The 27,474-nt window shown below is 43.1% G+C and overlaps 2 protein-coding genes across 2 annotated transcripts; one reads left to right on the forward strand and one right to left on the reverse strand.

Moving 5' to 3' along the window:
• Positions 1-24,004, forward strand: LOC115180037 (leucine-rich repeat protein soc-2 homolog). Its single transcript, XM_029741927.1, has 10 exons — positions 1-240; positions 5,781-5,979; positions 16,593-16,755; positions 17,545-18,141; positions 18,610-18,762; positions 20,828-20,929; positions 21,679-21,837; positions 21,950-22,152; positions 22,361-22,456; positions 22,996-24,004. Exons 2-10 carry the CDS (start codon positions 5,788-5,790, stop codon positions 23,164-23,166), a joined length of 1,836 nt encoding a protein of 611 aa, XP_029597787.1. The 5' UTR covers positions 1-240; positions 5,781-5,787; the 3' UTR covers positions 23,167-24,004.
• Positions 23,508-27,011, reverse strand: LOC115180038 (uncharacterized). The gene is made up of 4 exons (XM_029741928.1): positions 26,797-27,011; positions 26,441-26,534; positions 26,217-26,304; positions 23,508-24,893 (listed from the first exon to the last, which is right to left on the reverse strand). The coding sequence occupies exons 1-4, from the start codon at positions 26,999-27,001 to the stop codon at positions 24,279-24,281; spliced, it is 1,002 nt and encodes a 333-aa protein (XP_029597788.1). The 5' UTR covers positions 27,002-27,011; the 3' UTR covers positions 23,508-24,278.
• Positions 27,012-27,474: the final 463 nt, after the last annotated feature.

Below are 27,474 nucleotides of genomic sequence, written 5' to 3' on the forward strand. Positions count from 1 at the left end.
CTCCGATCATTCTCAGTGCCTACCTTCACACACGCAAGGTAGGGCACACTGCTCTGGTCTGCCAGAGCACACACACCTACACACACCTACACATACACACCTATACACACCTACACACACCCACACATACACACCTATACACACCCACCCTCTCTCTTCCCGGCACCATTGGCCAGGTCCCCTAGCCCTCAGCATCTCCATCACGGCTGAAGGGACCATTCAAGAAAACAGGAGACAGAGGTAAGCCTTCTGGGTGCTATCTTCACTATGGGCTATGGGTTTTAGTATGCAGGATTTGCAAGGCACTCTAGCTAAATGAACCCCTCTAAAAAGTGCTGTTCACAAGGGTTAGTGCAGTGCATGGACAAGTTGGCTAATTGCTGATAGAGGTTTTGATATTCGATTTATTTATTGCTTTGGGATTTTTACATCTATTCTTGGTTTGGATGTCTACTGTCTGATCATACCAAGTAATTCTATTTATTTATTTATTGAGTTTTTCCCTATTTCTTGCTTAGTACACAACTGGCTTGGTAATTGTAACCATTCAGGTATGGGCGAACAGGTGACTTCGAGGAGTAGAGACGGCACTTTTGACACGTCCTCAATCGGGACCTTAACATTTGATCCGATGTCAAATTTCATACTGAACAGAGCAGTGGTTGACATACTTTTTAGGGATGAAGTTACGCACGTTCTTGATTGGATCCTTTAATTGGATTGTTAGCGCGTTGTATCAAGAGTTTTGATCCCTTCTAATTACCATTGTGGTGACAGGGAAATTGGCACCCTGGATTGGAATCAGCAGGTTGAAGAGATTGGAGATATTATATTTGGCAATTGCATATTTTGATCTAGTAACACAGTGCCAATTTTGCCTGAATTTCAATTTACAGTAATTGATTGTACTTTTGGCTGTTCAGTTTTGTACAAATTAGTCTTACTGCTAATTTTGTGTATGTACGTCTGTCAAAAATAAATCAGCTTTGCTTCCAGCTATTGGGAAGAATAAGAAAAGCTGTCAAATCACTGAATATCAGGAATGCCCAACGCAGAGCCAAGCAAAACACAGAGGCAGTCTGTAGGCTACACACACACACACACACACACACACACACACTGTGTGATGTGATGGCGTGTATAAAAGCAAGCCTCTGTCTTTTTAGTATAGTCCCTCTTTCACCGTTGCCATGCGTTGTCATGGTTTCATGACATTATGAAAACTGACAGATCCCAGACCTTCCTCTATGCACCAATAAAGAGTAGAAAGTGTGCTGTTATAAATAGCAGAGGTATAAAACGACATTTAGATGACTCTCTACCTCATATCAACGAAGAATGGATTTATGACTAAAATAAGCTGGTTTTTGTTTTTTTAATCAGCACTCATCCCAAAAATAGAGACTCAACATTCTTTCTGAAAGATAGGTGTGTTAGGTGTGTGTGTCTTTGTGAGGGTGGTGTTTGTGTGAGTCCGTGTTTAAGTGTATGTGTGTGTCTGCAAGTGTGTGTGTGCGCATTGAATGAAGGTTTTCCTTGCAGTCGTAACTCACTGCCATCCTGTCCACAAACCTCGGTGGAATTTCGAGTGTGAGTGCTGAGACAGGCCGGGACATGGACTCATAAAGAACCTCTGTGAAGGCCGAGGGGGCGAGTCAGCTCACTCTCTCTCTCTCTCTCTCTCTCTCTCTCTCTCTCTCTCTCTCTCTCACACACACACAGTGATATTTTCCCTCACTCTCTCCAGCTAACCCTGAGGGCCAGTGCCTCATCCACGTTTCTCGCAATCCTCTCTCTCTCCCCTCGCTCTCCGTTTCCCTGCCGGCCTAAAGGACTCTCTCTCTTCCCTCGCTCTCCATTTCCCTGCCGGCCTAGTGGACCTCTCTCTCTCCTCTCGTTTTCCAGGGCCTTTTTTGACCGGCCTGTTTCAGTTCAGCCCAAAGTCAGACCCTGTGTTACTGTAGCGGGCTGCATCACAAGTGGCTGTCTGGGCCTTTAACATTACAGAATGTATGCAAGATCACTGAACATTCTATTTAGACGGCCTTTCTTTCTGGGCCTACGTATTTCACAGCCAACAAGTCCGGTCTGGAATTGTCATTCTTTTTTTATAGGTCCAGAGAGTCCTTTATACACCTACCGATGTCGTGGTCAGATAGTACGTTTGTGTGGAGTGTGTGGGGAATAGCTGAAGCTAGCTTCAAAAGCTCCGTTCCAAGGAGGGGTGAGAGGCAGAGAGGAGAGAGGAGGAGAGAGAGAGGAGAGGGAGAGAGAGAGAGAGAGAGGAGAGAAGAGGGAGAGGAGAGAGAGAGAGGAGGAGGAGGAGAGAGGGGAGGGAAGAGAGAGAGGGAGGGGAGGAAGAGAGGAGAGAGAGAGAGGAGAGAGACGAGAGAGAGGAGAGGGAGAGAGAGAGAGAGAGGAGAGAGAGAGAGAGAGAGAGAGAGAGAGAGAGAGAGAGAGAGAGAGAGGGAGAGAGAGAGAGGGAGGGAGGGAGGGGAGAGAGAGAAAGCGGTCTGACTCAGAGTTTTCTGCACAATAAGCAGAAAAGCACACATGATAAATGTTCACCAATTCAAGTGAACCAAAACTTCTTATGATAACATAGCCAAAATGTTGTGACATTTTCTAGTAGGGAATAAAAAACAATAGTGATTCAGCAGTAAGATAAAATGAAAATGAATGGGGGAAAACAACCCATATTTTCCAGCATCTTGTAAACCAATGTGCTGGGAAGATTTAGCAAAAAAACATGTTCCCACGACACCACTGAATATAATTGCAGGTACAGCAGCATTTACCAGATCAACTCTGACCCTTCACCTTTGACACACCACAGGCAGCCAATGATTAAAACCAAGATGGCCACCACCTCTTACAACAGTGAGCTCCGGGCTTTAAGGAAGGAGGTTTCAGGGGAATTTGGGGGACTCATATTTCATCTATTTGGGTTGTCTGCACCTTGGTAATGAATATTGAGTTCCCTGACCTCAAAAGTGTGTTCTACCAACCAAACGTCCAAACCGGACCCACAGCACACCCATGCAGTTGGTAATGGAGTGATGCTGAGACTCTTTCAAATCTGTAATACAAAAACCAATGACTGCAAAGTTAAACAAACCATATGCACAAGGACTACCTTTAATGATTTCCACACAACAACAAAAAACCTTTACTAGAAGAACATTGCACAAGCAAAATCTGGTAACAATGACTGTTTGTGCTGTTGGTGCTGCCATTCTGTTATCAAAGTTCTTCAAGTAAATGTGTTTTCGTAAAAAAAATCTGTGGAAATTGTTATAAGTCATCCAATGAGTTGTATGGTTTGTTTAACTTTACAATCACTGGTTTTTGTTTGACATACATTTTAGTCTCAGCATAACTTTGTTACCATGAAATTTCCCTGCAGGTACTGTAACATGGGCAAACAAATCCTTTTCCTTTGGATATGATTGGTTTCCATGGCTATTAGAGCTGTATCTAATGCAGAGATGTGACTTTCCAATGTGTGTGTTGGTGCTCTATGAAATTCAAAGGCTTGCATATACAGTATATGCATTGTAGGAATGCCATGACATTTAGCGAAGATATAGCAACAAACATTTGTGACATCCTTTGTTGTCTCTGAAGATTGAGGATAGATGATACAGCCTTTGGCCATACACACTACCGGTCAAAAGTTTTAGAACACCTACTCATTCAAAGGTTTTTTCTTTATTTTTACTATTTTCTACATTGTAGAATAATAGTGAAGACACCAAAACTATGAAGTAACACATATGGAATCATGTAGTAACCAAAAAAGTGTTAAACAAATCTAAATATATTTTATTTTATCTTCAAATAGCCACCCTTTGCATTGATGACAGCTTTGCACACTCTTGGCATTCTCTCAACCAGCTTTACCTGGAATGCTTTTCCAGCAGTCTTGAAGGAGATCCCACATATGCTGAGCACTTGCTGGCTGCTTTTCCTTCACTCTGCGGTCTGACTCATCCCAAACCATCTCAATTTGGTTGAGGTTGGGGGATTGTGGAGGCCAGGTCATTTGATGCAGCACTCCATCACTCTCCTTCTTGGTCAAATAGCCCTTACACAGCCTGGAGGTGTGTTGGGTCATTGTCTTGTTGAAAAACAAATGATAGTCCCACTAAGCCCAAACCAGATGGGATGGCGTGTAGTTGCAGAATGCTATGGTAGCCATGCTGGTTACATGTGCCTTGAATTCTAAATAAATCACAGACAGTGTCACCAGCAAAGCACCTCCACAACATAACACCTCCTCTGCCATGCTTTATGGTGGGAAATGCACATGCGGAGATCATCCGTTCACCCACACCGTGTCTCACAAAGACACAGCGGTTGGAACCAAAAATCTCACATTTGGACTCCAGACCCAATGATACATTTCCACCGGTCTAATGTCCATTGCTCGTGTTTCTTGACCCAAGCAAGTCTCTTCTTCTTATTGGTGTCATTTAGTAGTGGTTTCTTTGCAGCAATTCGACCATGAAGGTCTGATTCACACAGTCTCCTCTGAACAGTTAATGTTGAGATGTGTCTGTTACTTGAACGCTGTGAAGCATTTATTTGGACTGCAATTTGTTCATTAGAGGCTGATACCTCTAATGAACTTATTCTCTGCAGCAGAGGTAACTCTGGGTCTTCATTTCCTGTGGCGGTCCTCATGAGAGCCAGTTTCATCACAGCGCTTGATGTTTTTTTGCGACTGTACTTGAAAAAACGTTCAAAGTTCCTGAAATGTTCCGTATTGACTGACCTTCATGTTTTAAAGTATTGATGTACTGTCATTTCTCTTTGCTTATTTGAGCTGTTCTTGCCATAATATGGACTTGGTCTTTTACCAAATAGGGCTGTCACGACTTCCGCCGAAGTTGGTGCCTCTCCTTGTTCGGGCGGCGTTCGGCAGTCGACGTCACCGGCTTTCTAGCCTCCACCGATCTACATTTCTTTTTCCATTTGTTTTGTCTGTATTGTTCACACTTGGTTCCCATTACGTTTTAATTATTTCCCTATTTAACCCTCTGGAGCCATCATGGTTTTGTTCGTGTTTATTGTTGTCAGTTGTCTCGTTTATGTGATTCTGGATTTTCGTTCTCCTTGTTGGAAGACTGATTTTGAGTAAAGTTACTATTAGTACTCATCTCTGTGTCCTGCGCCTGACTCCGCCTTACCCACATCACCTAGACTCTGACAAGGGCTAACTTCTGTAAATGCTCAAATGCATTATTAAGAAATTCCACAAATTATCTTTTAAGAAGGCACACCTGTTAATTGAAATGCATTCCAGGTGACTACCTCATGAAGCTGGTTGAGAGAATGCCAAAAGTGTGTAAAGCTGTCATCAAGGGAAAGGGTGGCTATTTGAAGAATCTCAAATATAAAATATATTTTGATTTGTTTAACACTTTTTGGATTATTACATTATTCAATATGTGTTATTTCATAGTGTTGATGTCTTCACTATTATTCTACTTTGTATAAAATAGTAAAAATGAAGAAAAATCCTTCAATGAGTAGGTGTTCAAACTTTTGACTGTTAGTGTAAATGCTCACTACTTTCTTGTGGTTGGTTCATAAGATTATCCCTTTTCCTCAGTAAAATAAAATATACTGAAGGTTTAATCAATATGTATTTTTTGTACTATGAACGTTTCATCAAAATGTTTCTTTATCAGTGTTCAGGTTGGGTTCAGGGTTCATGATCTCACTCTCTGTGTTCAGTGCTTGGTTGACATGTCTCTCTCGTCCTGTGTTTCCAGGTGGACTATGAGGATGTTGGCGAGGCTCATATTGGGACTCTTTGTCCTAAAAGCAGTGGTGGCCAACCCCAGATTTGCCCGGCAGCTGGAATTAGACACGTACGACAGCGCCAACTATGATGTGGATCTAGAAAACTTGAATTTGGACAACCAGGATGTCTATGATTATGAAGATGGACTGACTATTGACGAACCTCAGGTAAGATACTTGGGGGAAATTGGAGGGATGGTTGACAGAGATGCTGAGGTTTGACCTCAGACCCCGTTTGAACATTCTAAGAATGTATCCCTCTATCCACACGTCCTTGAAGCAATCACTAATCAGTGCGATAGGTAAAAGAAACTAGCAGATTACATACTATAGCTTACACTGACTCAGTTATGACAGGTCAGTGACAGAGGAAGGAACCTCACATCATAGTGTTTGAAGGTATGTTTGAAGGTGAATGTATTACTTAGAATTTTGTACATTGTACGTATCACATTACTGTTTTGCCTTGGTTGATGTTGCCTGCACTTTGCTAGCTCCATTTCCTGACTCAGACATCAATGTCAAAGTGCCATGTAAGTTGGCGGATAAAGCATTGGCATTCTATCTTGTGGAAGATGGTGTGTTAATTCATTGATGGGGACTTATTATGGCTTACACCCTACAGTATCCTGAGCCTCGATGATGGAATCTGCATTACTGAAACATTGGAAGAGTTCGAGACCCAAGGACTTGGGACTATACGTTTTTATCTGCAAAACGTATCGTTTTGTGAGATCATTTGTATTTTCAAGTCCCAGATCTCAGAACTGTTTTGTGATGTCTTCCTCTTTTGTGACTCAATAAGTATACAGTCACATACAATTATTTTTGATTGACAACCCAGCATTGTGTGATTGGATTGCATAAAGAACTTTATAGCACCAAATGAACAGCTGTTTGCGCAGATAGAACTTTCAGATGGTTGGATTATATTGTAAATTTACTTGTAAAGGACCACTTAAAGAGCAACTCTATGTGAATATTATTTTTTTGACCAAAATGTCAGATAGAATCTCACAAGTTTTCCTGCTTATTAGTTTGAATGCTCATAGCTGACTGTAGTTGTCAACATTGTCACTTTGGCCCAATTCCATGTATCCCTTTCCTCCCCCTTCTCTCCAAACTGCACTCGTTCACTCCCCCCTCAAGGGTTGATTGGCACTGATGGATTGTACTGTATGCATGGACTGAAACTAGGGAGTCTTGAACATTTTTGAGAGACATCTAATTAACTCTTCTATGAAGAGCAATGGTTGAAGGGAGAAGTTGAGTTTTGAGTTGGGTGGGATTAGAGGTTCCATGCTTCTCAACTCTGATTGTTAGATTACATCTCGGGCTATTACAGCCGTGTAGCATTCAGAGTCAAATACTGCAGTTGCTGTGTCTGTAGATATGACTTGATGGGCTCAGTGAACATTTTTCCTCAGCTACAATGCCTTCAGACAGAGAATAATGCATACAATGACATTTTATTAATCTATGTCGAAAATCTTCTTTATCGTTAGTCAGAGTCAGGTACTCAATCTCCCTCTGAAAGCAGGTGTATTCCCCCCCTTTGGGATGAGATTGTAGACTACAAACACTACTGTAGTCTTGCATTAGTGTGTTGGTTTATCAACGTGTATATGATATCATAACTATTTTTCTATAATGACAGTAATTCGAATTTGATGAGTTTTTCAGATTACGTAATCTCAGAGAATGTTCTAATGGCTCAGTTTGATGGAGGAAGGTGATGATAATGCAGAGTGTGTGTGCATGTGGGCGTGTGTGCATGTGTGTTGCTTCGGATAATCACTTGTTAAATTACCACATTTTTATTTCAAGCAATTACATCTAATTAAATCGAATTTACATTGGCCCAATTAAAACTCTTCTTCTCAATATAAACAGGACAGGTGGAGTACAGTCCATAGGATCCAAAAGCCTTGCATACAATGCAGTTGTCAGACTCAAGTACTCAATCTCACTCTGAAAGCAGGTGTATCTTTCTCCGCTTTGGGATTACTACTTGGTTGGTTCTGGGTTTATTACCAAGTTCATCATGATGCCCTTTTGCCTGGTTAAACCCTTCATCCACAGTAGGGGGCAGGCCCTATATCCTGCCGTTACCACCTATATATTTCTGCCTATGTGTCAGTTAGATCAGTTATTTATCAATGTTACGAGACATCTGATTTACTGTCACTGCTGGTTTAAACTGGCCATTTTTCAGAATATTTCAAATTGCCTTTGGGGAGAAGAAAAACATGCGTGAAAATATTGTGCTTGTGTGTTGGGGAGGGAGGGGGGGTTAGATTGAAGTGTATGCATTGAGCAATACAGCTGTTTCATATCCGGCCGTGATTGTGAGTCCCATAGGGCGGCACACAATTGGCCCAGCGTCGTCTGGGTTTGACCGGTGTAGGCCGTCATTGTAAATAAGAATTTGTTCTTAACTGACTTGCCTAGTTAAATAAATGTTAAATAAAAATTAAATAAATAAATACAGCTGCAGGGTTCGAGCCTCTCAACTCACTTGCATACAATGTATTCATAAAGGCCTGGGGAAGGGATACAATTAGGATAGGAATGTAGCTACATTAGACATGGAACTAATATGGCAAGTATGGGTCAAAGTAAATGAGTGGCGTTGCTGTTTGTGAGAGGTGTTAGTACCTTCTACAGTAGCCTATATATACTGATGGCCTATGTGGCAAAGGATATTATAGCCCTTGTTGTTAAGTTCAATTCTAACCCACATTTGGCCCAGGTCTGACATCGGCATGCTAAAATGGTCTAAACTGCTCTGTGCTAGCCAGAACCCAAAGGGTTTCAAGTGGGCCAGAGGGTTCTGTCGGACATTAAACAATCTGAACAATAAAAAGCACCCAAATGAGTCCAAAATGGAGGAAAGAGGAGAGTGAGCAGAGAGAGCGCTGCCCATGACAGAAGTAGCCTTCAACGGCCCAAGTTGGATGTGATGCAACTAGTCTGCAATGCAGGTTTGGACAGAGAACACAAAAACAGCCCATTTCAGCCAACGTTCCCGTTTATTTTCTTTTGTAACAAAGACACAATGCCAAAACCATGTCAGGCTGGCATGAGGCTAAACAGCGGGATCAGATTTTCGACTAGTTCTCCTTGAGCCAAACCATTTAAACTGAACCCGATGTGGTATGCCACCATCCAAGTCAGTCCCACAATCCAATGCACATTTGGCTATTATGACATGAGGGATCTGTGTACAAAACAATGTTGTAGTCTCATTAGTCTGCTGGTTTATCAATGTGCAATCTCAGAGAATGTTCTAATGGCTCCGTTTGATGGAGGAAGGTGATGTTAATGCATAGTGTGTGTGTGTGTGTGTGTGTGTGTGTGTGTGTGTGTGTGTGTGTGTGTGTGTGTGTGTGTGTGTGTGTGTGTGTGTGTGTGTGTGTGTGTGTGTGTGTGTGTGTGTGTGTGTGTGTGTGTGTGTGTGTGTGTGTGTGTGTGTGTGTGTTTTGGATAATCACATCTGTTAAATTACCACATTTTATTTCAAGCAATCACATCTATTAAATTACCACATTTTATTTCAAGCAATTACAGCTAATTACATCTCATTTACATTGTCCCAATTCAAACTCTTCTTCTCAGTATAAACAGGACAGATGGAGTATAGTGCATGTAATCCAAAAGCCTTGGAATGATTCAGGGGGAAGAGAAACTGATACAGGAGAAAACAATCCCTTGACAATAGTGTAGCTAGAAGACAGGAAAACTCCAGCAGTTCCCTTCAGACCTTCTCTTCAGTGGTGTGTGTGTGCCGGGGAAAATATATTCTAGATCGCTCTCACATGATTAACATTTTCAGTGCGATTATAGAATATTTGTTAGTGTGTGGCAGCGCTTACCCTTGATACAGTAGGCTACTGAAGGGTGAGAGGGCAGATTTAGGAATAAGGATGTAGAGTGGGAAAGGGGATTATGCAGACTGGAAGGAGTCCTCCCTCACCAAGTCAGAGGAGACTCAGTGATCTCTGCTTTCTCTTTCCAGCTCTCTATTGCCTTTCTTTGTTCTGCAGCTCCTCTAACCCTAACCCTAAGAAGCTTCACACTTTTCTCCTGTAAACTGTAATCCAAGGCCAGAGTTACTGATCTGGTGCATTTAAAGCTCTTTGCAGACACTCCTAGAACAGGAGCTGATTTGGTTTAGAGCACTGTAGAGTATGTGCTTGTTGTGAATAGGTCACAGGTCACATTGCATCAGCAACATGCAAATAGAAGCTTGTAATGCTCTCTTTGGTCTATTTAAATGGTACCTCTAAGCAGCTTCAGAATAGCAGCTTTAGAGACGATGCTAGGGGCCACTCCTGGAAAACAAGTAAAGTTATGTAGTAAAAATCCGTCGCTTTATTCTGTTTATACCTGATTGTCATTAGCCTCTAGTGGTGTCCTTAAAGATGTTAATACCAGTCCTGGGTCAAATATAGCCATGTATGGAAAATACTTTCAAATACTTGAGCTGCACTTCATTTAGTTTTCCCGTTACAATATAAGCAATAGAATAGTCCCAAAAGTTCAAATTCCACGTTAAATCAAGCTCATCTCAAATTTGACTTTTTAAGTATTTTAGCGAAGTCTGATCTATACTGCAATTCCACGTAAGATCCACAAAAGTTTTTTTTTTTAAATACAATCATTGCATATGCATTTTATTTATTATATCATAATACATGACAACTGCCATTGTTTCGGCTATTTCTCAAATTAAAGTCTGTGGTGTTGCTTTGAAAACAAACAGACGTGTACCTCTGATCGCTCAGGTGACCTATGACCTTGTGATTGGCAGTTGCTGCATGTGGACAGGGATTAGTGTTTTCATCAACTTATAGGTCACGCATGCTGAACCCGGGTCATCTGGGCACCACAAGTCCCTATTAGCCCACTTAGCTAAACCCTAAACGTGAGCCAAGTGTTTAAGTCCTTCGTCACGTGTAACTAGGTCACCAAACTTTATAGCAGAAAGCCTGTCAATGGACAACATATTGTAAACAAGCGCTCTGCAAAATGTTTTGATCTTACATAGATATTGTATTTCTTACCATTAGAATGCATTAACTTGATGTCTTACCAAGGTAAATTATTTTAGTGCACTGGCATGATTGAAACAAGTCTGAATTATCTTGTATTTCCTGGGGAAGCAAAATCAACAACAAAAAAGTTAATGCATTTTCTGGGTGAGTGAGAGAAACTCAAAACAAGTCATGTTTACTTCCTTATCTCAATACAAAAGAAAAATCTATGTAAGATTGACATTTTTTGCAGTGTGGCTGCAATGTATCTTGTGTTATCATGAAGCCATCATTGAGCGAAGTTGGCCTTTGTAGAGAGGGGCAGTGGGCCCTGAAAAAGACATACGGAACATTACACAAAGGCAGATGGAACGTATGCATACAGATGTACATGTGTGTACAGTCCCATATGCCTGCCATTGAACCCATACAGTGCGTTCGGAAAGTAATCAGACCCCTTGACTTTTTCCACATTTTGTTACGTTACGGCCTTATTCTAAAATGGATTGTTTTTTCCTCATGAATCTACACACAATACCCCATAATGACAAAGCAAAAACTGGTTTTATAATTTTTTTGCTAACTTATAAAAAATAAAAAAAATAAATCACATTTACATAAGTATTCAGACCCTTTACTCAATACTTTGTTGAAGCACCTTTGTCAGCGATTACAGCCTCGAGTCTTGGGTATGACACTACAAGCTTGGCACACCTGTATTTGGGTAGTTTCTCCCATTCTTCTCTGAAGATCCTCTCAAGCCCTGTCAGGTTGGATGGGGAGCGACGCTGCACAGCTTTTTTCAGGTCTCTCCAGAGATGTTCGATCGGGTTCAAGTCCGGGCTTTGGCTGGGCCACTCAAGGACATTCAGAGACTTGTTCCGAAGCCACTCCTGCGTTGTCTTGGCTATGTGCTTAGGGTCGTTGTCCTGTTGGAAGGTGAAACCTTGCATCTGTCTGAGGTCCTGAGCGCTCTGGAGGAGGTTTTCATCAAGGATCTCTGTACTTTGCTCCGTTCATCTTTCCCTCAACCCTGACTAGTCTCCCAGTCCCTGACGCTGAAAAACATCCCCACAGCATGATGCTGCCACCACCATGTTTCAACGTAGGGATGGTGCCAGGTTTCCTCCAGAAATGACACTTGGCATTCAGGCCAGATAGTTAATTATTGGTTTCATCAGACCAGAGAATGTTGTTTCTCATGATCTGAGAGTCTTTAGGTGCCTTTTGACAAACTCCAAGAGGGTGGTCATGTGCCTTTTACTGAGAAGTTGCTTCTGTCTGGCCACTCTACCATAAAGGCCTGATTGGTGGAGTGCTACAGTTGCTTGTTCTCCCATCTCCACAGAGGAACTCTGGAGTTCTGTCAGAGTGACCATCGGATTCTTGGTCATCTCCCTGACCAAGGGCCTTCTCCCCCGATTGCTCAGCTTGGCCAGCTCTAGGAAGAGTCTTGGTGGTTCCAAACTTCTCCCATTTAAGAATGATGGAGGCCACTGTGTTCTTGGGGACCTTCAATGCTGCAGACATTTTTGGTACCCTTCCAAGATCTGTGCCTCGACACGATCCTGTCTCGGAGCTCTATGGACAATTCCTTCGACCTCATGGCTTGGTTTTTGCTATGACATGCCCTGTCAACTGTGGGACCATATATAGACAGGTGTGTGCCTTTCCAAATCATGTCCAATCAATTGAATTTACCACAGGTGGACTCCAATCAAATTGTAGAAACATCTCAAGGATGATCAATGGAAACAGGATGCACCAGAGCTCAATTTCGAGTCTCATAGCAAAGGGTCTGAATACTTAAATAAGGTATTTTCTGTTTTTTTTTATTATACATTTGCTAAAAATTCCACACCAAAAAATGCTTTTTCAATATGGGGTATTGAGTATAGATTGATGAGAAACAAATATTGAATCAATTTTAGAATAAGACTGTAACGTAACAAAATGTGAAACAATGGATGGGGTACGAATACTTTCTGAATGCACTGTATTTGTTTAAAATTCTTGTTTATATGTAAAGAAGCACTTTCCAACATACCACTTCACCACTATGTGCATGGAGTACCAATACGCATATTCTAAAGTTATTCATTCCATTTGCCGGTTTTGGGTTCCATTGTATATCTTCTTGGTCCTAAACAAGTCTCATATTGTCTGACAACTAGAAGAGTCCTAGACAAACCCATTTAGCCTCTTCCTGCACATTGTTTTAACTTCCTGGTTTTATCTGTGCAAATAAACTACATCCAAATGGGTGATCATATGTGGTATACACTCTGACAATGACCTAACATATAAACCATTCTGTGAGGCTAGGACTTGTGGTAAATGGGATTCCTTGGTTGGTTTTGTGACGTGTTTTAGGGTGTCACAGCTTGGTTTGGAAGAGTGATGGTATTATGCATCGATCTCTCTAGAGTTGTGAAGTTTCTAAAGAGATGCATTGGCGTGATAGACCAGAAAATAATGTTTGTGAGTGAGCAAGAGTGCAGTGCTGCACAGAAAGATCTGTATGCTTTAAATCAGCTCCTCTATTTCACATTATGGAACTTCAAAACTCTCTCTCTGCACATTTTGTATTCCCACGTTGTTTCCCAGAGTAGTTTTTTTGGGGGTAGCCAAGCTTACGCCTCTCGTTTCCCCAGAGTTTGTATGTTTGCTTTTTGGGGGGAGGAGGAGGAGGGGCATCAGCAGCAAGCAAACTAACTCTGTGCAAGACTACTCAAAGGTCTACCTTGTTGTCTCCTAAACTCTGTCACTGCCAAACTGCATTTTCAATTTCATACCTGTTCTACGTGGCTGCGTTTACAAACGTCCCCATTTTACTGTACATGCCTTTACTTGCATCTAAATGTGTATCTACTTTTAGAAATGTCATTATACAACAACATACACTTTGTGGTGAGTTGCCTTTAGGTAACTCTCAGGCTACCTCAGGTTAGGAATCTGTCTGACTTGGAGTGAAAGTTGATGGACAGCTTCTCTCAACATTGGTTGAGAGAAGTGGAGTGAAATATGCATTTTTGCAGCTACCATGTGTCTCTTGGTTCCACAAGGACCATTCCCTGTTTTGGAAGATAGAATCAGCCCATGGGTGTAAGAGAGTCAAATATTACCTTTTGCACATTGTGGGGTTTCAGCGCCCCTGTGTGGCTAATAATAGAACTGCATGGCATTACTCTGGTGGTTTGCTGAATAGCAAGGACAATGAAGGCAGGTACCCCTTGAAGTGACTATCACATTCTTAACATTAGTTGAGAGTAGATATTTCTTTATTGTCTGATTTTCAGATATTTGCTTTACGTGCAAGAAAATACACTGTGGTCAGGTGGCATAGGCCAGACATAACATCAAACAAACAAAACAAGAATGACAGTTCTTACCCCTCTCTTCCACATTGCATAACAATGTAGCTGTGTTGGAAGTTTTGCATTATGTTCATCTGTTTAGGAGGTGAGATGTATGGCTTAAAGCACAGTAGATAGATGCAGTTGCAGTTGATATCATAACTGGTATTAAAACAATGAGTGCGTCGTGCTTTGCTGTGAGGCACTATCACAACATACGATGGGGGCCCTCTGACAGCCAAAGACCGCTTCTGGAAAGTGTGCTATTAGGATTTCAAAATGTCCTCTTGACATTGCATATTTCGGCTGTCTGTTTGGTAAACTTGAGTCAAAATGCTTCGACCTTCTGACACACACACACTCCTCATTGGGTTCTGAGGAGTGTGAGAACATGGAGAGGTGAAAGGTCAACAGGATTAGATGTGACTGAGTTTAGGAGATTTTCTTTAGATGTAGGCCTACCTTGTAGTGTGACTGTTTATTTGCTTTTTAAACAAACCAAACACCTGCTGTGGTCATCATTCTACATGAAACACACAAACTGCTCATAAATGGCATAATTCCTCTTTTACAATTTGTCATAGTCAATCTCAACTGGGTCAGGTTTGACATGTTTCCAACATTTTCACACTGCCATTCTAACTTCTCCATTTGCAACGGATTCTTCCATTTTTCGGTTTGTATGTACTGTCTGAATGTGACCCCTATGAGTATATCCTGTCACTTGAACCAGGAAGTGATTGTCACAGAGCATCCTACCAAGACATCACTGCCATAGGTAAGCCTACTGTGCAGGTTATGCAGTCCCCAAGTTGAAGACCCACAACAGTCAGTTAAAGGGGAAGTTCGGTATTTTACAAGTTGTCGAATGGTTTGTCACACTGAAAAGGCCTTCTTTTTTTTAAACAACCATGGATTACGGTTTCCCCTGGTCCATAGACTACTTTCAGGGTGAGGAAGTTTCTTACATTAAATTGTAAAATACTGAACTTCCCTTTAATGAAAATGATAGGACGTTCCCATTGTATAGTGACGGAAAGTTGGTTTGTGCCACACCTGTGATGTTTGAACTGATGCTCACTATCCTGTTAATTTTGACCAAACATTTTACAGTTATGTTTACAAACCAACCGACCATGGAGAATGTGGTAACAGTAAAAAATCTGTAATAAAATATCTGTAAAACAGGGTGAGAATAGTCTTGTTTCCTTGGTTGGAAGGTGGAGTTTCCCCACTAAAAACCCTTTCTGTTGTGCCTTTACCCAGACTGCACTTATATTCTTCTCTCATCTCAGTTTGTGGTGCGAAATTGGACCCAGACATTTGTATCCACATTTTCCAATTCCTGGCTGGGATTTTTGGGGGGAGGGCAACCCTTGAGGGTCTTCCTCAAATCAATATTCATGTCCTCAATTTTTTTTCAACATTCACCTGTAGATATGAAGCAATACACCAAGTCTTCCACTACTTGGCCATTACCAGTGTCATGATCATTTAGGAGGTTTATCATGACTGAGTCATCTGCATACTTAATGATGTGTCTCCGTTCCTGGTTGCTTCTTCAGTCATCTGTATTTAAATGGTAGAGGTGAAACAGCAGAGCCCTGAGGTGCCCCTGTTAAGCTACACTTGTGAATGACTGATACTATAACTGTCTCTGGATCTTCTATTCTCTCTGAACGGTAGAAGTCAGGATGTTTAGAAGTCCTCATGTCCCTGGTCCTTTTCCTGGGCACTCTTTAGCTACTCGTGTTGTATCCAAATATTTCATTCTTGTTTGGTCGCTGTTAAGCTTTATTGCCTATTGAGCATGGTCATACATAACATTGTCCTGTGACATAAATGGGGTACTGATGAGATGATTACTGATATTGAACTCAAAATCAGTGCTTCACACTCTGCAAGGCTAGACCAAAAGACGTAAAGCTTCCGGTCCATGAGCGACGTTGGCTTTTGAAGCCTCCGGTTACTCAGTAAGTGAGGCTACTGCCCTCGGTAGTCTCTGGCACTCTCTAGTGGTCTCTGGCTCTCGATGGTGGTCTCTGGCACTCTCTGGTGGTCTCTGGCGCTCTGTGGTGGTCTCTGGCACTCTCTGGCGCTCTCTGGTGGTCTCTGGTGGTCTCTGGCGCTCTCTGGTGCTCTCTGGTAGTCTCTGGCGCTCTCTGGTGCTCTCTGGTGCTCTCTGGTAGTCTCTGGCGCTCTCTGGTGGTCTCGGGTGTTCTCTGGCGCTCTCTGGTGGTCTCTGGTGGTCTCTGGCGCTCTCTGGTAGTCTCTGGTGGTCTCTGGCGCTCTCTGGTGGTCTCTGGCGCTCTCTGGTGGTCTCTGGCACTCTCTGGTGGTGCACCTCCTGCGTTAGCATTGACTCCCTCTGTTGCTGTCTTTCTCACAGATAGAGATTGGCACACTGGCCCCACCAGATTATAACTACCCTGGCCCTGGGGGCCATGCATCACTGGAGGAGGAAGAGGAGGAGGAGTTGCCCCTAAGACCCCAGCTCATTCCCCAAGGCTCAGGGGGGTCTGGTGTACTCATGGGCCCCGACGCACAGGGAGGTCTGTATACACACATACACACACCCACAGCACATACACCGTGTCACCTCACACTATGAGCTCATACACACAGGAAGGTCTGTATACACACACCCACAGCACATCCACTCTGTCATCTCACACTATGAGCCCATACACACAGGGAGGTCTGTATACACACACCCACAGCACATCCACTCTGTCACCTCACACTATGAGCCCATACACACAGGGAGGTCTGTATACACACACCCACAGCACATCCACTCTGTCACCTCACACTATGAGCCCATACACACAGGGAGGTCTGTATACACACACCCACAGCACATCCACTCTGTCACCTCACACTATGAGCCCATACACACAGGGAGGTCTGTATACACACACCTACAGCACATCCACTCTGTCACCTCACACTATGAGCCCATACACACAGGGAGGTCTGTATACACACACACACCCACAGCACATCCACTCTGTCACCTCACACTATGAGCCCATACACACAGGGAGATGAAGGTATGTGTCCAGTACTGACAGTGATGCATAACACACAACCTTCCCTCTTAACGCCTACCCATGCAAATCGACCCCTTTTTACAATCATCCTTCGTCATTTCCAAATGCATGAGTTCCATTTAACTGTCTGACATTAGTTAAATGTGTGGTACTCAACCATAAATCTCATTAACTTTTTGTAATGTCACCTAATCATCATTAGAAACATGACTCACTAGCCCTAAACGGAATCATGGTCCACTCTGCTCTAACCTGTCTCTTCTAACACCTAATCTTGTCTCTAACAAGAGGAGGAGCTGCGCCTGAGTCCCATTGACATTCTTCATATCTCCGGGGACTTCGGGGGTTCCACGGGTTCTGGAGGTTCCGGTGGCTCTGGGGTTTCCGGAGGTTCTGGGGGTTCCGGAGACCTTTTGGCCTCCGGTTCTGGGGACCTTTTGGCTTCTGGAGGCTCAGGGGGTTCCAGGGAAATTGGTTCAGCAGGTTCTGGGGATCTTGGTTCTGGGGGTTCCAGGGTCCTTGGTTCCGGAGACTCTGGGGGTTCCGGGGACCTTGGATCCGGAGGCTCTGTGGGTTCCGGGGACCTTGGATCCGGAGACTCTGTGGGTTCTGGGGACCTTGGATCCGGAGACTCTGTGGGTTCTGGGGACCTTGGATCCGGAGACTCTGTGGGTTCCGGGGACCTTGGATCCGGAGGCTCTGTGAGTTCTGGGGACCTTGGTTCTGGAGGGTCTGGGGGTTCCGGGGATTTTGGTTCCCAGGGCTCTGGAGGTTCCGGCACCCTCCTAGGCTCAGGGGGTTCCGGGGACATATTGGTTTCCAGTACTGGGGGTTTCGGAGGTTCTGGAGGTTCCGGGGACTCGGGAATAATAATTATATCTGGAGGTCAGTACCTATACTTATACAGACTAGACTGTAGAAGTATACAGATAGTTGGTTGGGCCTATAGTGGCCTTGTGAACCTAGTACAGTTCCAAGCACTGATTGATACACTAAGACTATATGGGATTTCATTGCATTTCTAAATTTGCCTTTTCATTTAACTGCTTTGTGCTGGTTAAATGTGAATTGATAATGCTTTCTTGTGATTTGCTACTTGTCGTCATTGTAAACCCTGTGTCATTGCTTTCCCACTTACAGTATCATTGTCAGTGTAACCATCACTCATTGTCCTACCATTGTCATTGCATTACTTGCCATAAGTTCCTAATCATTGTTAACCTAACCCACTGTCAAACCATGTTTGAGAATGATTGATTGATTGGCTGATTGAATGATTGTTGATTGACAGTCCATCCCATCCCATGAGAAGCACTAACCTGTCTCCTAACACCTCCCCTTGGCTCTAACAAGAGGAGGAGCTGCCCCTCATTCCTGACACTACCCCCCAGGAGGCATCGGGTGCTTCTGGGGAGTCCGGGGCCTCTGGCACCTCAGGGGCCTCAGGGCCTGGGGGCTCCGACTCTGGTGGGTCAGAGGTCACATTAATCCCTGACCCTGAAGAAGGTCAGTACCACCAAATAAAGAAACAATAAGAAAACATATCTATGGTATCAACCCATTGTATCATATGTGTAAGGATAGCAGGGGTAAAGGTCCCAAAAACTTTGAGCAGAAAGCATGCTCTGCTGCCATGTCCGTATTTGGACAAGAGAAGGTGACCAAATAATCTGGTCAAGAGATGCTTTTCAAAGGATTTGTGGTTGACAAGTATGAATAATCTCTAATTCCAGCTAAGAACACTGTTCCAATGTACCTACCGTTGAAGTCGGAAGTTTACATGCACCTTAGCCAAATACATTTAAACTCAGTTTTTCACAATTCCTGACATTTAATCCTAGTAAAAATTCCCTGTTTTAGGTCAGTTAAGATCACCACTTTATTTTAAGAATGTGAAATGTGTCATAATAATAGTAGAAATTTGATTTATTTCAGCTTTTATTTCTTTCATCACATTCCCAGTGGGTCAGAAGTTTACATACACTCGATTAGCATTTGGTAGCATTACCTTTAAATTGTTTAACTTGGGTCAAAAGTTTTGGGTAGCCTTCCACAAGCTTTCCACAATAAATTGGGTGAATTTTGGCCCATTCCTCCTGACGGACCTGGTGTAACTGAGTCAGGTTTGTCGGCCTCCTTGCTCGCACACGCTTTTTCAGTTCTGCCCACACATTTTCTATAGGATTGAGGTCAGGGCTTTGTGATGGCCACTCCAATACCTTGACTTTGCTGTCCTTAAGCCATTTTGCCACAACTTTGGAAGTATGCTTGGGGTCATTGTCCATTTGGACGACCCATTTGCGACCAAGCTTTAACTTCCTGACTAATGTCTTGAGATGTTGCTTTAATATATCCACATAATTTTCCTTTCTCATGATGCCATCTATTTTGTGAAGTGCACCAGTCACTCCTTCAGCAAAGCACCCCCACAACATGATGCTGCCACCCCCGTGCTTCAAGGTTGGGATGGTGTTCATCGGCTTGCAAGCCTCCCTCTTTTTCCTCCAAACATAACGATGGTCATTATGGCCAAACAGTTCTATTTTTGTTTCATCAGACCAGAGGACATTTCTTCAAAAAGTATGATCTTTGTCCCCATGTGCAGTTGCAAACCGTAGTCTGGCTTTTTTATGGCGGTTTTGGAGCAGTGGCTTCTTCCTTGCTGAGCGGCCTTTCAGGTTATGTCGATATAGGACTCGTTTTACTGTGGATATAGATACTTTTATACCTGTTTCCTCCAGCATCTTCACAAGGTCCTTTGCTGTTGTTCTGGGATTGATTTGCACGTTTCGCACCAAAGTACATTCATCTCTAGGAGACAGAAAGTGTCTCCTTCCTGAGCGGTAAGACAGCTGCGTGGTCCCAGGGTGTTTATACTTGCATACTATTGTTTGTAGAGATGAACGTGGTAGATTGCTTTGGAGATTGCTCCCAAGGATGAACCAGACTTGTGGAGGTCTACAATTGTTTTTCTGAGGTCTTGGCTGATTTCTTTTGATTTTCCCATGATGTCAAGCAAAGAGGCACTGAGTTTGAAGGTAGGCCTTGAAATACATCCACAGGTACACCTCCAATTGACTCAAATGATGTAATCTAGCCTATCAGAAGCTTCTAAAGCCATGACATCATTTTCTTGAATTTTCCAAGCTGTTTAAAGGCACAGTCAACTTAGTGTATGTAAACTTCTGACCCACTGGCATTGAGATAGTGAAATAATCTGTCTGTAAATTAATGTTGGAAAAATGAATTGTGTCATGTACAAAGTAGATGTGTGGAGTGGTTGAAAAACGAGTTTTAATGACTCCAACCTTAGTGTATGTAAACCTCTGACTTAAACTGTATTTATATTAAACATATATCAACATAACATAATTTCATTAACTCTCAAAATCCATTCCTAAGATTACATTTAACTATTACCTAATTTAATCAGTTAAATGTGTCCTAAACAACGACAACAACATAACTCCCTTGCTATTTGTGACTTCTCACCGTGGCAAACAGCCCTTGTTGTCGTGTCACTGTCTATGCTGTTTCCAACCTGTCTCTTTAATACCTCATCTCTATCAAGAGGAGGAAGTGCTCCTGACTACTCCGAAAACCCCTCAGGAGTCTGGAGGTACAGTAGGCTCAGGGGGCTCTGGGTTGCCAGAGGTTGACTTGGACATCAAAGGTCAGTATCCAGCACAAACGCTAACTATTCAATCAAAACCTGTAACCAGGCTTCTGGGGTTATAGGGTCTATTCTACTTCACTATGCAGTATATGGGGTCAATCACATTCCCATATTAAAATATATTTTCTCATATCTTTATATGATTTGTCTCTTTCATTTCACCCCAGAAACCCTGGTTTTGATTGAATAGGGTTATTGAATCTTATATTTATGTGCATACTGTTAAAACTGATCACAAACTGGGTTTAAGCCATATGTATCTGTAACGTCCGTTACATGACTTATGTCTTGTCCTTACCTGTCACAAACACTATCATGTGTCTGTCTGTATCATGTGTTTACTATCAAGTTGCTCTACGATATGAGTCTGTAACATCTGTTATCGTCATCTTCACCTAACGTCTGTGTTATAACCTGTCCCGAACACCATTAACACAATGTCTAACATTGGCAATGCACTACACCTCAACCATAGCACCTCAGCAACAACCCTCATAATGTTCACACCTTTGTCACATCAAGAGCTGCGTCCAATCCAGACTTGACAACATTTCTTGATGCAAGAGGTAAAACAAAGAAATCATATCAACACTGAGTACGTCTCCACCCTTCTACAAACCCATTGTTACTGCATCGAAGGCTGGTGGCCTAAACTTCATCACACAACCTCTCAGACCTATCAAACTGTTCTCTCAAGTGTATCGCCTACCTCCATCTTACTTCCTTGTCCTGTCTGTCTGTCCCAGGTATGCCTACCTGCCTGCTGTGCACCTGTCTGGGTGGTTCTGTCTACTGTGATGATGTGAAGCTGACGAGCGTGCCGCCTCTCCCCAAAGAGACCACTCACTTCTACGCCCGCTACAACCACATCACCAAGATCAACAAGGGCGACTTTGCTCAGATGAGTAGGTGTTACGTTAAAGGCACAGCCCGTGAGATTTCCTGCTGTTCAATGGCTGTTTCAATGAATGAAACCACGTGGAACAGTCTGAGTACTTTACCTTCTCTCTCTTGCAGACAAGCTGAAGAGGATCGACTTGACTGCCAACAAGATTGCATCCATCGCTGATGATGCGTTCTCCGGCCTGCCCGTGCTGGAGGAGCTGGTGCTCCGTGAGAACGGCGTGTCACAGCTGCCTGCCCTTCCGCCCGTGATGACCCTCATCGACGCCAGCCACAACAACATTGGCGCCACAGGCATCCACAAAGAGGCTTTCAAGGTATGTAGGTCTGACAAGGATTACAAACAATTGATTTGCTTTTTCCCAACATTATCACATTTGATTCCCCTATTGGACTAATCACCAAGCCCTTGATGAGTTGAATCAGGTGTTAGTGCTGGGATTAAACAAAAACAGGGATGTATTGAGAGACTGTCTGGCATAAATGACTCCACTCTAAATGTAAACAATGTTGTGTTTTGTTTAGGACATGACAGGTCTGCTGTACCTGTACCTAACAGACAACCACATCGACCACATCCCTGTGCCCCTACCGGACAGCCTGCGCTCTCTGCACCTACAGGTATCTGCACTTCTGCCTCTTTACTGCCCTCTTGTGGGTGATGTGGGAACTATAGGATTACCCCATACTGTACACCGGTGGTGACTAGAGGGATTTTTGCTCAACTGACCACTGTATCCCCTCTTTCTGCAAGCTGTTTCAAAACATTCTGGCCAATTCTCTGCCATTCAGTTATTAGGGCAAATTATTGTATATTTAAACTGTACTTTTCTAAAACACTCTGGCAGACCGGTGCAGAATCTCAAACAAGCATTAGTTTGTCATGCATCGTTTTTTTAAGGCCCATAGATTAATTTTTATTTAACTTGGCAAGTCAGTTAAGAACAAATTATTATTTACAATGACAGCCTAGGAACAGTGGGTTAACTGCTTTGTTCGTAGGCAGAACGACAGATTTTTACCTTGTCAGCTCAGGGATTCGATCTTGCAAACTTTCGGTTACAAGGCCAGCGCTCCAACCACTAGGTGGTGGTTAGAGCGCCATAATGAATGTGTTGTCTCGGAGTGTTTTCTTAGACTTCCAATGCCTTGTTTTCCAGCGCAACAACATTCAGATGATACACGAGGACACGTTCTGCAACCTGAAAGATTTAAACTACATCAGGAACGCACTGGAGGACATTCGCCTGGACGGCAACCCCATTAACCTCAGCAGGACCCCACAGGCCTATGTGTGTCTGCCCCGCGTCCCCATCGGAGCCCACATCTAACCACACACTGATCAATACACGTGAACACACACACACACACATCCTTACACAGCTCAACTCATTGTCTACGAGACATATGTACATACCATACACACACACTTACCTACTGAGACAGATCCTAAAAGTTGTCCAGTCTCAGTTCAATTGCAATCTGCACATACAGTAAACACCGGAACACAGTATCTACCTATCTTGCCTAATTTAAGTCTGATGAGTTGTTGATCGCATACATAACACAGTGAGCGAGATGGTGTGTATCTCTCATTCCTACACACACAAATACACACCAGATAACTTTTTGTCAAAAGCCAAACTGTTCAGCAACATGAAGCAAACAAAAATAATGAAAATGTGACATTTTATTGATCCAACAATCAAACATTGTTTCATGTCTGTTCACGACTGGCAATGACAACCTGTAATATTGTTTAAATATGTTTTTGTAAAGGAAAAAAATTATATTACAGAAATCTAACACTATTTAAAAAAACTATTATACTAGCATAAACTAATTGAAGCTTACTGGAATGCTAAATTGAATATCAATGCAATAAAAGAAGCAATTAAACAAGCATTTGTTGTAAAGTCTGTACTGTAATATAAAAATATATTCTGAAGTCACTTTTTTACATGAACTGCAATATTTGGCATATTACATTTCAAAGTTATTGTTATGACCACAATAGCCTACATCAATAAAGATCAAGACTATTGTATGACTGGGGAGGGGGGGGGGGGTCTGTTGGGTGTGGATGGGGTTAACAAGAAGAAACAGCCTGCTATTGTGTGCTTTGTATGGAAATACCACAATTGAATAAAGTTGTTTTGATGACCTCAATGGCTTAACATTTTAATTGAGAATTGACCGGTAAGGTGTGTAACTGCAAACTGATTTTGAAATGAACTGACTGAGTACAACTGTTTAGGCAGTTAATGTTCAAATACTTCTAGCCCAGATAACAATAGGCATACAGGCATCTCTGAACAGCAATACAAAAAGGATTTGTCATTATACTTTGTACATTCATAGAAAATAAAACCAATACAAATGATATCCAATTACTTTCCAATTGAATAGTCTAGTCTATCGTAAACAAACGTGTAATTGTTCTTCACATACGTTCAACCAACTTTTCAAACATCTTGAGGAATCTCTCGGTTCTTTCCAACGACCCAACGACCCTCTGTCCTCCTGTTTTACAGCTTTGTCCTTCCGCACCGTTCTCCTCCGCTGCTCTACCCTCCGCCAGTAGAACTCTGTCTCTGTCCACAGCCAGCCTATCCCTGGCCACCTGCGCTTTCTCCTTCTCTATCAGCCCCCTCTCCCTCTCCACCGCTGCCTTCTCCCTCTCCAGTTGGGCACGCTCCCGGTCCAGGTTGGCCATCTCTCGTTCCAGCCCTGCTTGCTCTCTCTCCAGCGCCATCCGCTCTCTCCCCATCACCTCTCGCTCGCCCTCCAATGCCGCCCGTTCGGTCTCCAGCGTCGCCCTCTCGGTGTCCATCTCATCCAGGTCGCAGTGCATCCCCATCACCCCTATTCCGCCCATCATGGATCTCTTCCTGGGCCGGGCGTCTGGGAGAAAATCACTGTCGCTAGTGCCCGGGGGGAGTGGGCCGATGATGGGGGCTGAGCCTGCCAGACGCCCCTCCATTGCGTCACTCATCAGATCATACCAACGCCAACTGTGGGGGAACACCTGCACCCCTGGGGGAGGGTACTTCAGCTCCTGTCCCCAAAAGGATAAACAGTATTAGTAGGTAGTCAGATAATGAAGGTTTTGTCTCTAGGGCAGGGTTATTAATAACTTTACAAGGATGCCAATTAAAGGGTCAAATTCAGAGGTTTCCATCCTGAGGTACACAACATGGCCAAAAGTATGTGGACACCCCTTCAAATTAGAGGATTCTTCCATTTCAGCAATACCTGTTGCTGACGTGTATAAAATCAAGCACACAGCCATGCAATCTCCAAAGACAAACATTGGCAGTAGAATGGCCTTAAGAGCTCAGCGACTTTCAACGTGGCACCGTCATAAGATGCCACCTTTCCAACAAGTCAGTTTGTCAAATTTCTGCCCTAGTCAACTGTAAGTGCTGCTACAGTGAAGTGGAAACAGCTAGGAGCAGCAACGGCTCAGCCGCAAAGTGGTAGACCACACAAGCTCACAGAACAGGACCATCGAGTGCTGAAACACATATCAAGTAAAAATCGCCTATCCTCAGTTGTGACACTCACTACAGAGTTCCAAAATGCCTCTGGAAGCAATGTCAGCACAATAACTGTTTGTCGGGAGTTTCATGAAATGGGTTTCCATGGCCAAGCAACCGCACACAAGCCTAAGATCACCATGCGCAATGTCAAACGTCGGCTGTAGTTGTGTAAAGCTCGCAGCCATTGGACTCTGGAGCAGTGGAAATACGTTCTCTGGAGAGATTAATCCCGCTTCACCATCTGGCAGGCAGACGGACGGAGAACGCATCCTGCCCCAATGCATAGTTCCAACTGTAAAGTTCGGTGGAGCAGAAATAATGGTCTGGGGCTGTTTTTTATGGTTCGGGCTTGCCCTCTTAGTTCCAGTGAAGGGAAATCTTAACACTACAGCATACAATGACATTCTAGACGATTCTGTGCTTCCAGGTTTGTGGCCCTTTCCTGTTTCAGAATGACAATGCCCCCATGCACAAAGCAAGGTCCATACAGAAATGGTTTGTTGAGATCAGTGTGGAAGAACTTGACTGGCCTGCACAGAGCCCTAACCTCAACCCCATCAAACACCTTTGGGATGAATTGGAACGCTGACTGCGAGCCAGGCCTAATCGGCCAACATCTGTGCCCGACCTCACTAATGATCTTGTGGCTGAATGGAAGCAAGTCCCCACAGAAATGTTCCAACATCTAGTGAAGAGTTTTCCTAGAAGAGTGGAGGCTGTTATAGCAGCAAAGGGGGGACCAACTCCATATTAATGCCCATGATTTTGGAATGAGATGTTCGACAAGCAGGTGTCCACATACTTTTGGATATGTAGTGTATGTAGGATGCAATTGCTACCTTGTATCTCTTCTTCAGATTTTCCCATTTTTTCATTGCCTGACTGGCAGTCATCTTCCCCTGCAAGCCCATGTGTTTGAGGATGGCCCTGCAACAAAAAGGTATACAATGATCATTTCGATTTCAAAACATACACATTGACTCGTCTCAATGACAGGTAAAATGAAAAAACGTATCTAACAAAACGTGTACTGGGAGGATCTCGGGTAAGTATCTGAACTCACCTCCAGGCCAGTCGAGAGGCATTTCTCCTCCCCGTAAACATGTAGCGATTTGATACGCGCAATTTCACAAAGTCCATTGTTTCATATTCAGACACTGAAATAAATAAATAAATGTTTTAAATCACTACATACAATGTAATTCAAATTAAATAGCATTCATATTTTGACTAATAGGACAAATGTGGATCGCGCCGTCTGATGCCTACGGCACGCATCTGCTCGAACAAGTATTCGAGACAAGGCGCCATGATGTCCCCTTTGTAGGTAGCTAGCTTGCTTGCTTGCTAACTAGCTCGGAGTTCCTTACTTCATTTGTAGTCCGAAATAAACATATACAGGATAAATTGACTACTTACATTTGTATGTATATTCTGAATTCACTTTCTTTTTACTTTTCTTTTTTGCATTATTAGAGTATAGCGGTAGCGTGTGTTCGATGTTTTCCATTGTAGCATCCATGTTAGCTAGCACTGCGAAGGGACCACAACGGAGTGCACTTCGTCTCTTCCGCCCTTCGTCTCTTCTTCTTCGTGTTGGTTTCCGGCCGCAGACTAGTCGCATCTAGGCATGTTGCTTCCACCCACAGTTCAGACTGCGCACACGCACCACATACTACCATTCCTCACCTCACATTAGCAAGTGCCCCTGCCTACATCAGAACGTTTTATTACTAAAGCTGTAAGATATGCAGCGGGTCACAGTCTAGCTAGCTGCTCAGGTACATATTTATGACGAATTTTGTGTTATACACATATCAAATCAAACTGTATTTGTCACATGCGCCGAATACAACAGGTGTACACCTTACTGTGAAATGCTTACTTACAAGCCCTTAACCAACAGTGCAGTTCAAGAAGAAAATATTTACCAAATAAACTAAAGTAAAAAATAATAAAAAGTAACACAATAACATAACAATAACGAGGCTACACTGACTCAGTACAGGGGGTACCGAGTCAGCGTGCAGGGGTACAGGTTAGAGGTAATTTGTACATGAAGGTAGGGGTGAAGTGACTATGCATAGATAATAAACA

Source organism: Salmo trutta, chromosome 40 (genome assembly GCF_901001165.1).
Source record: "Salmo trutta chromosome 40, fSalTru1.1, whole genome shotgun sequence".
In the NCBI taxonomy this organism is placed as follows: Eukaryota; Metazoa; Chordata; class Actinopteri; order Salmoniformes; family Salmonidae; genus Salmo; species Salmo trutta.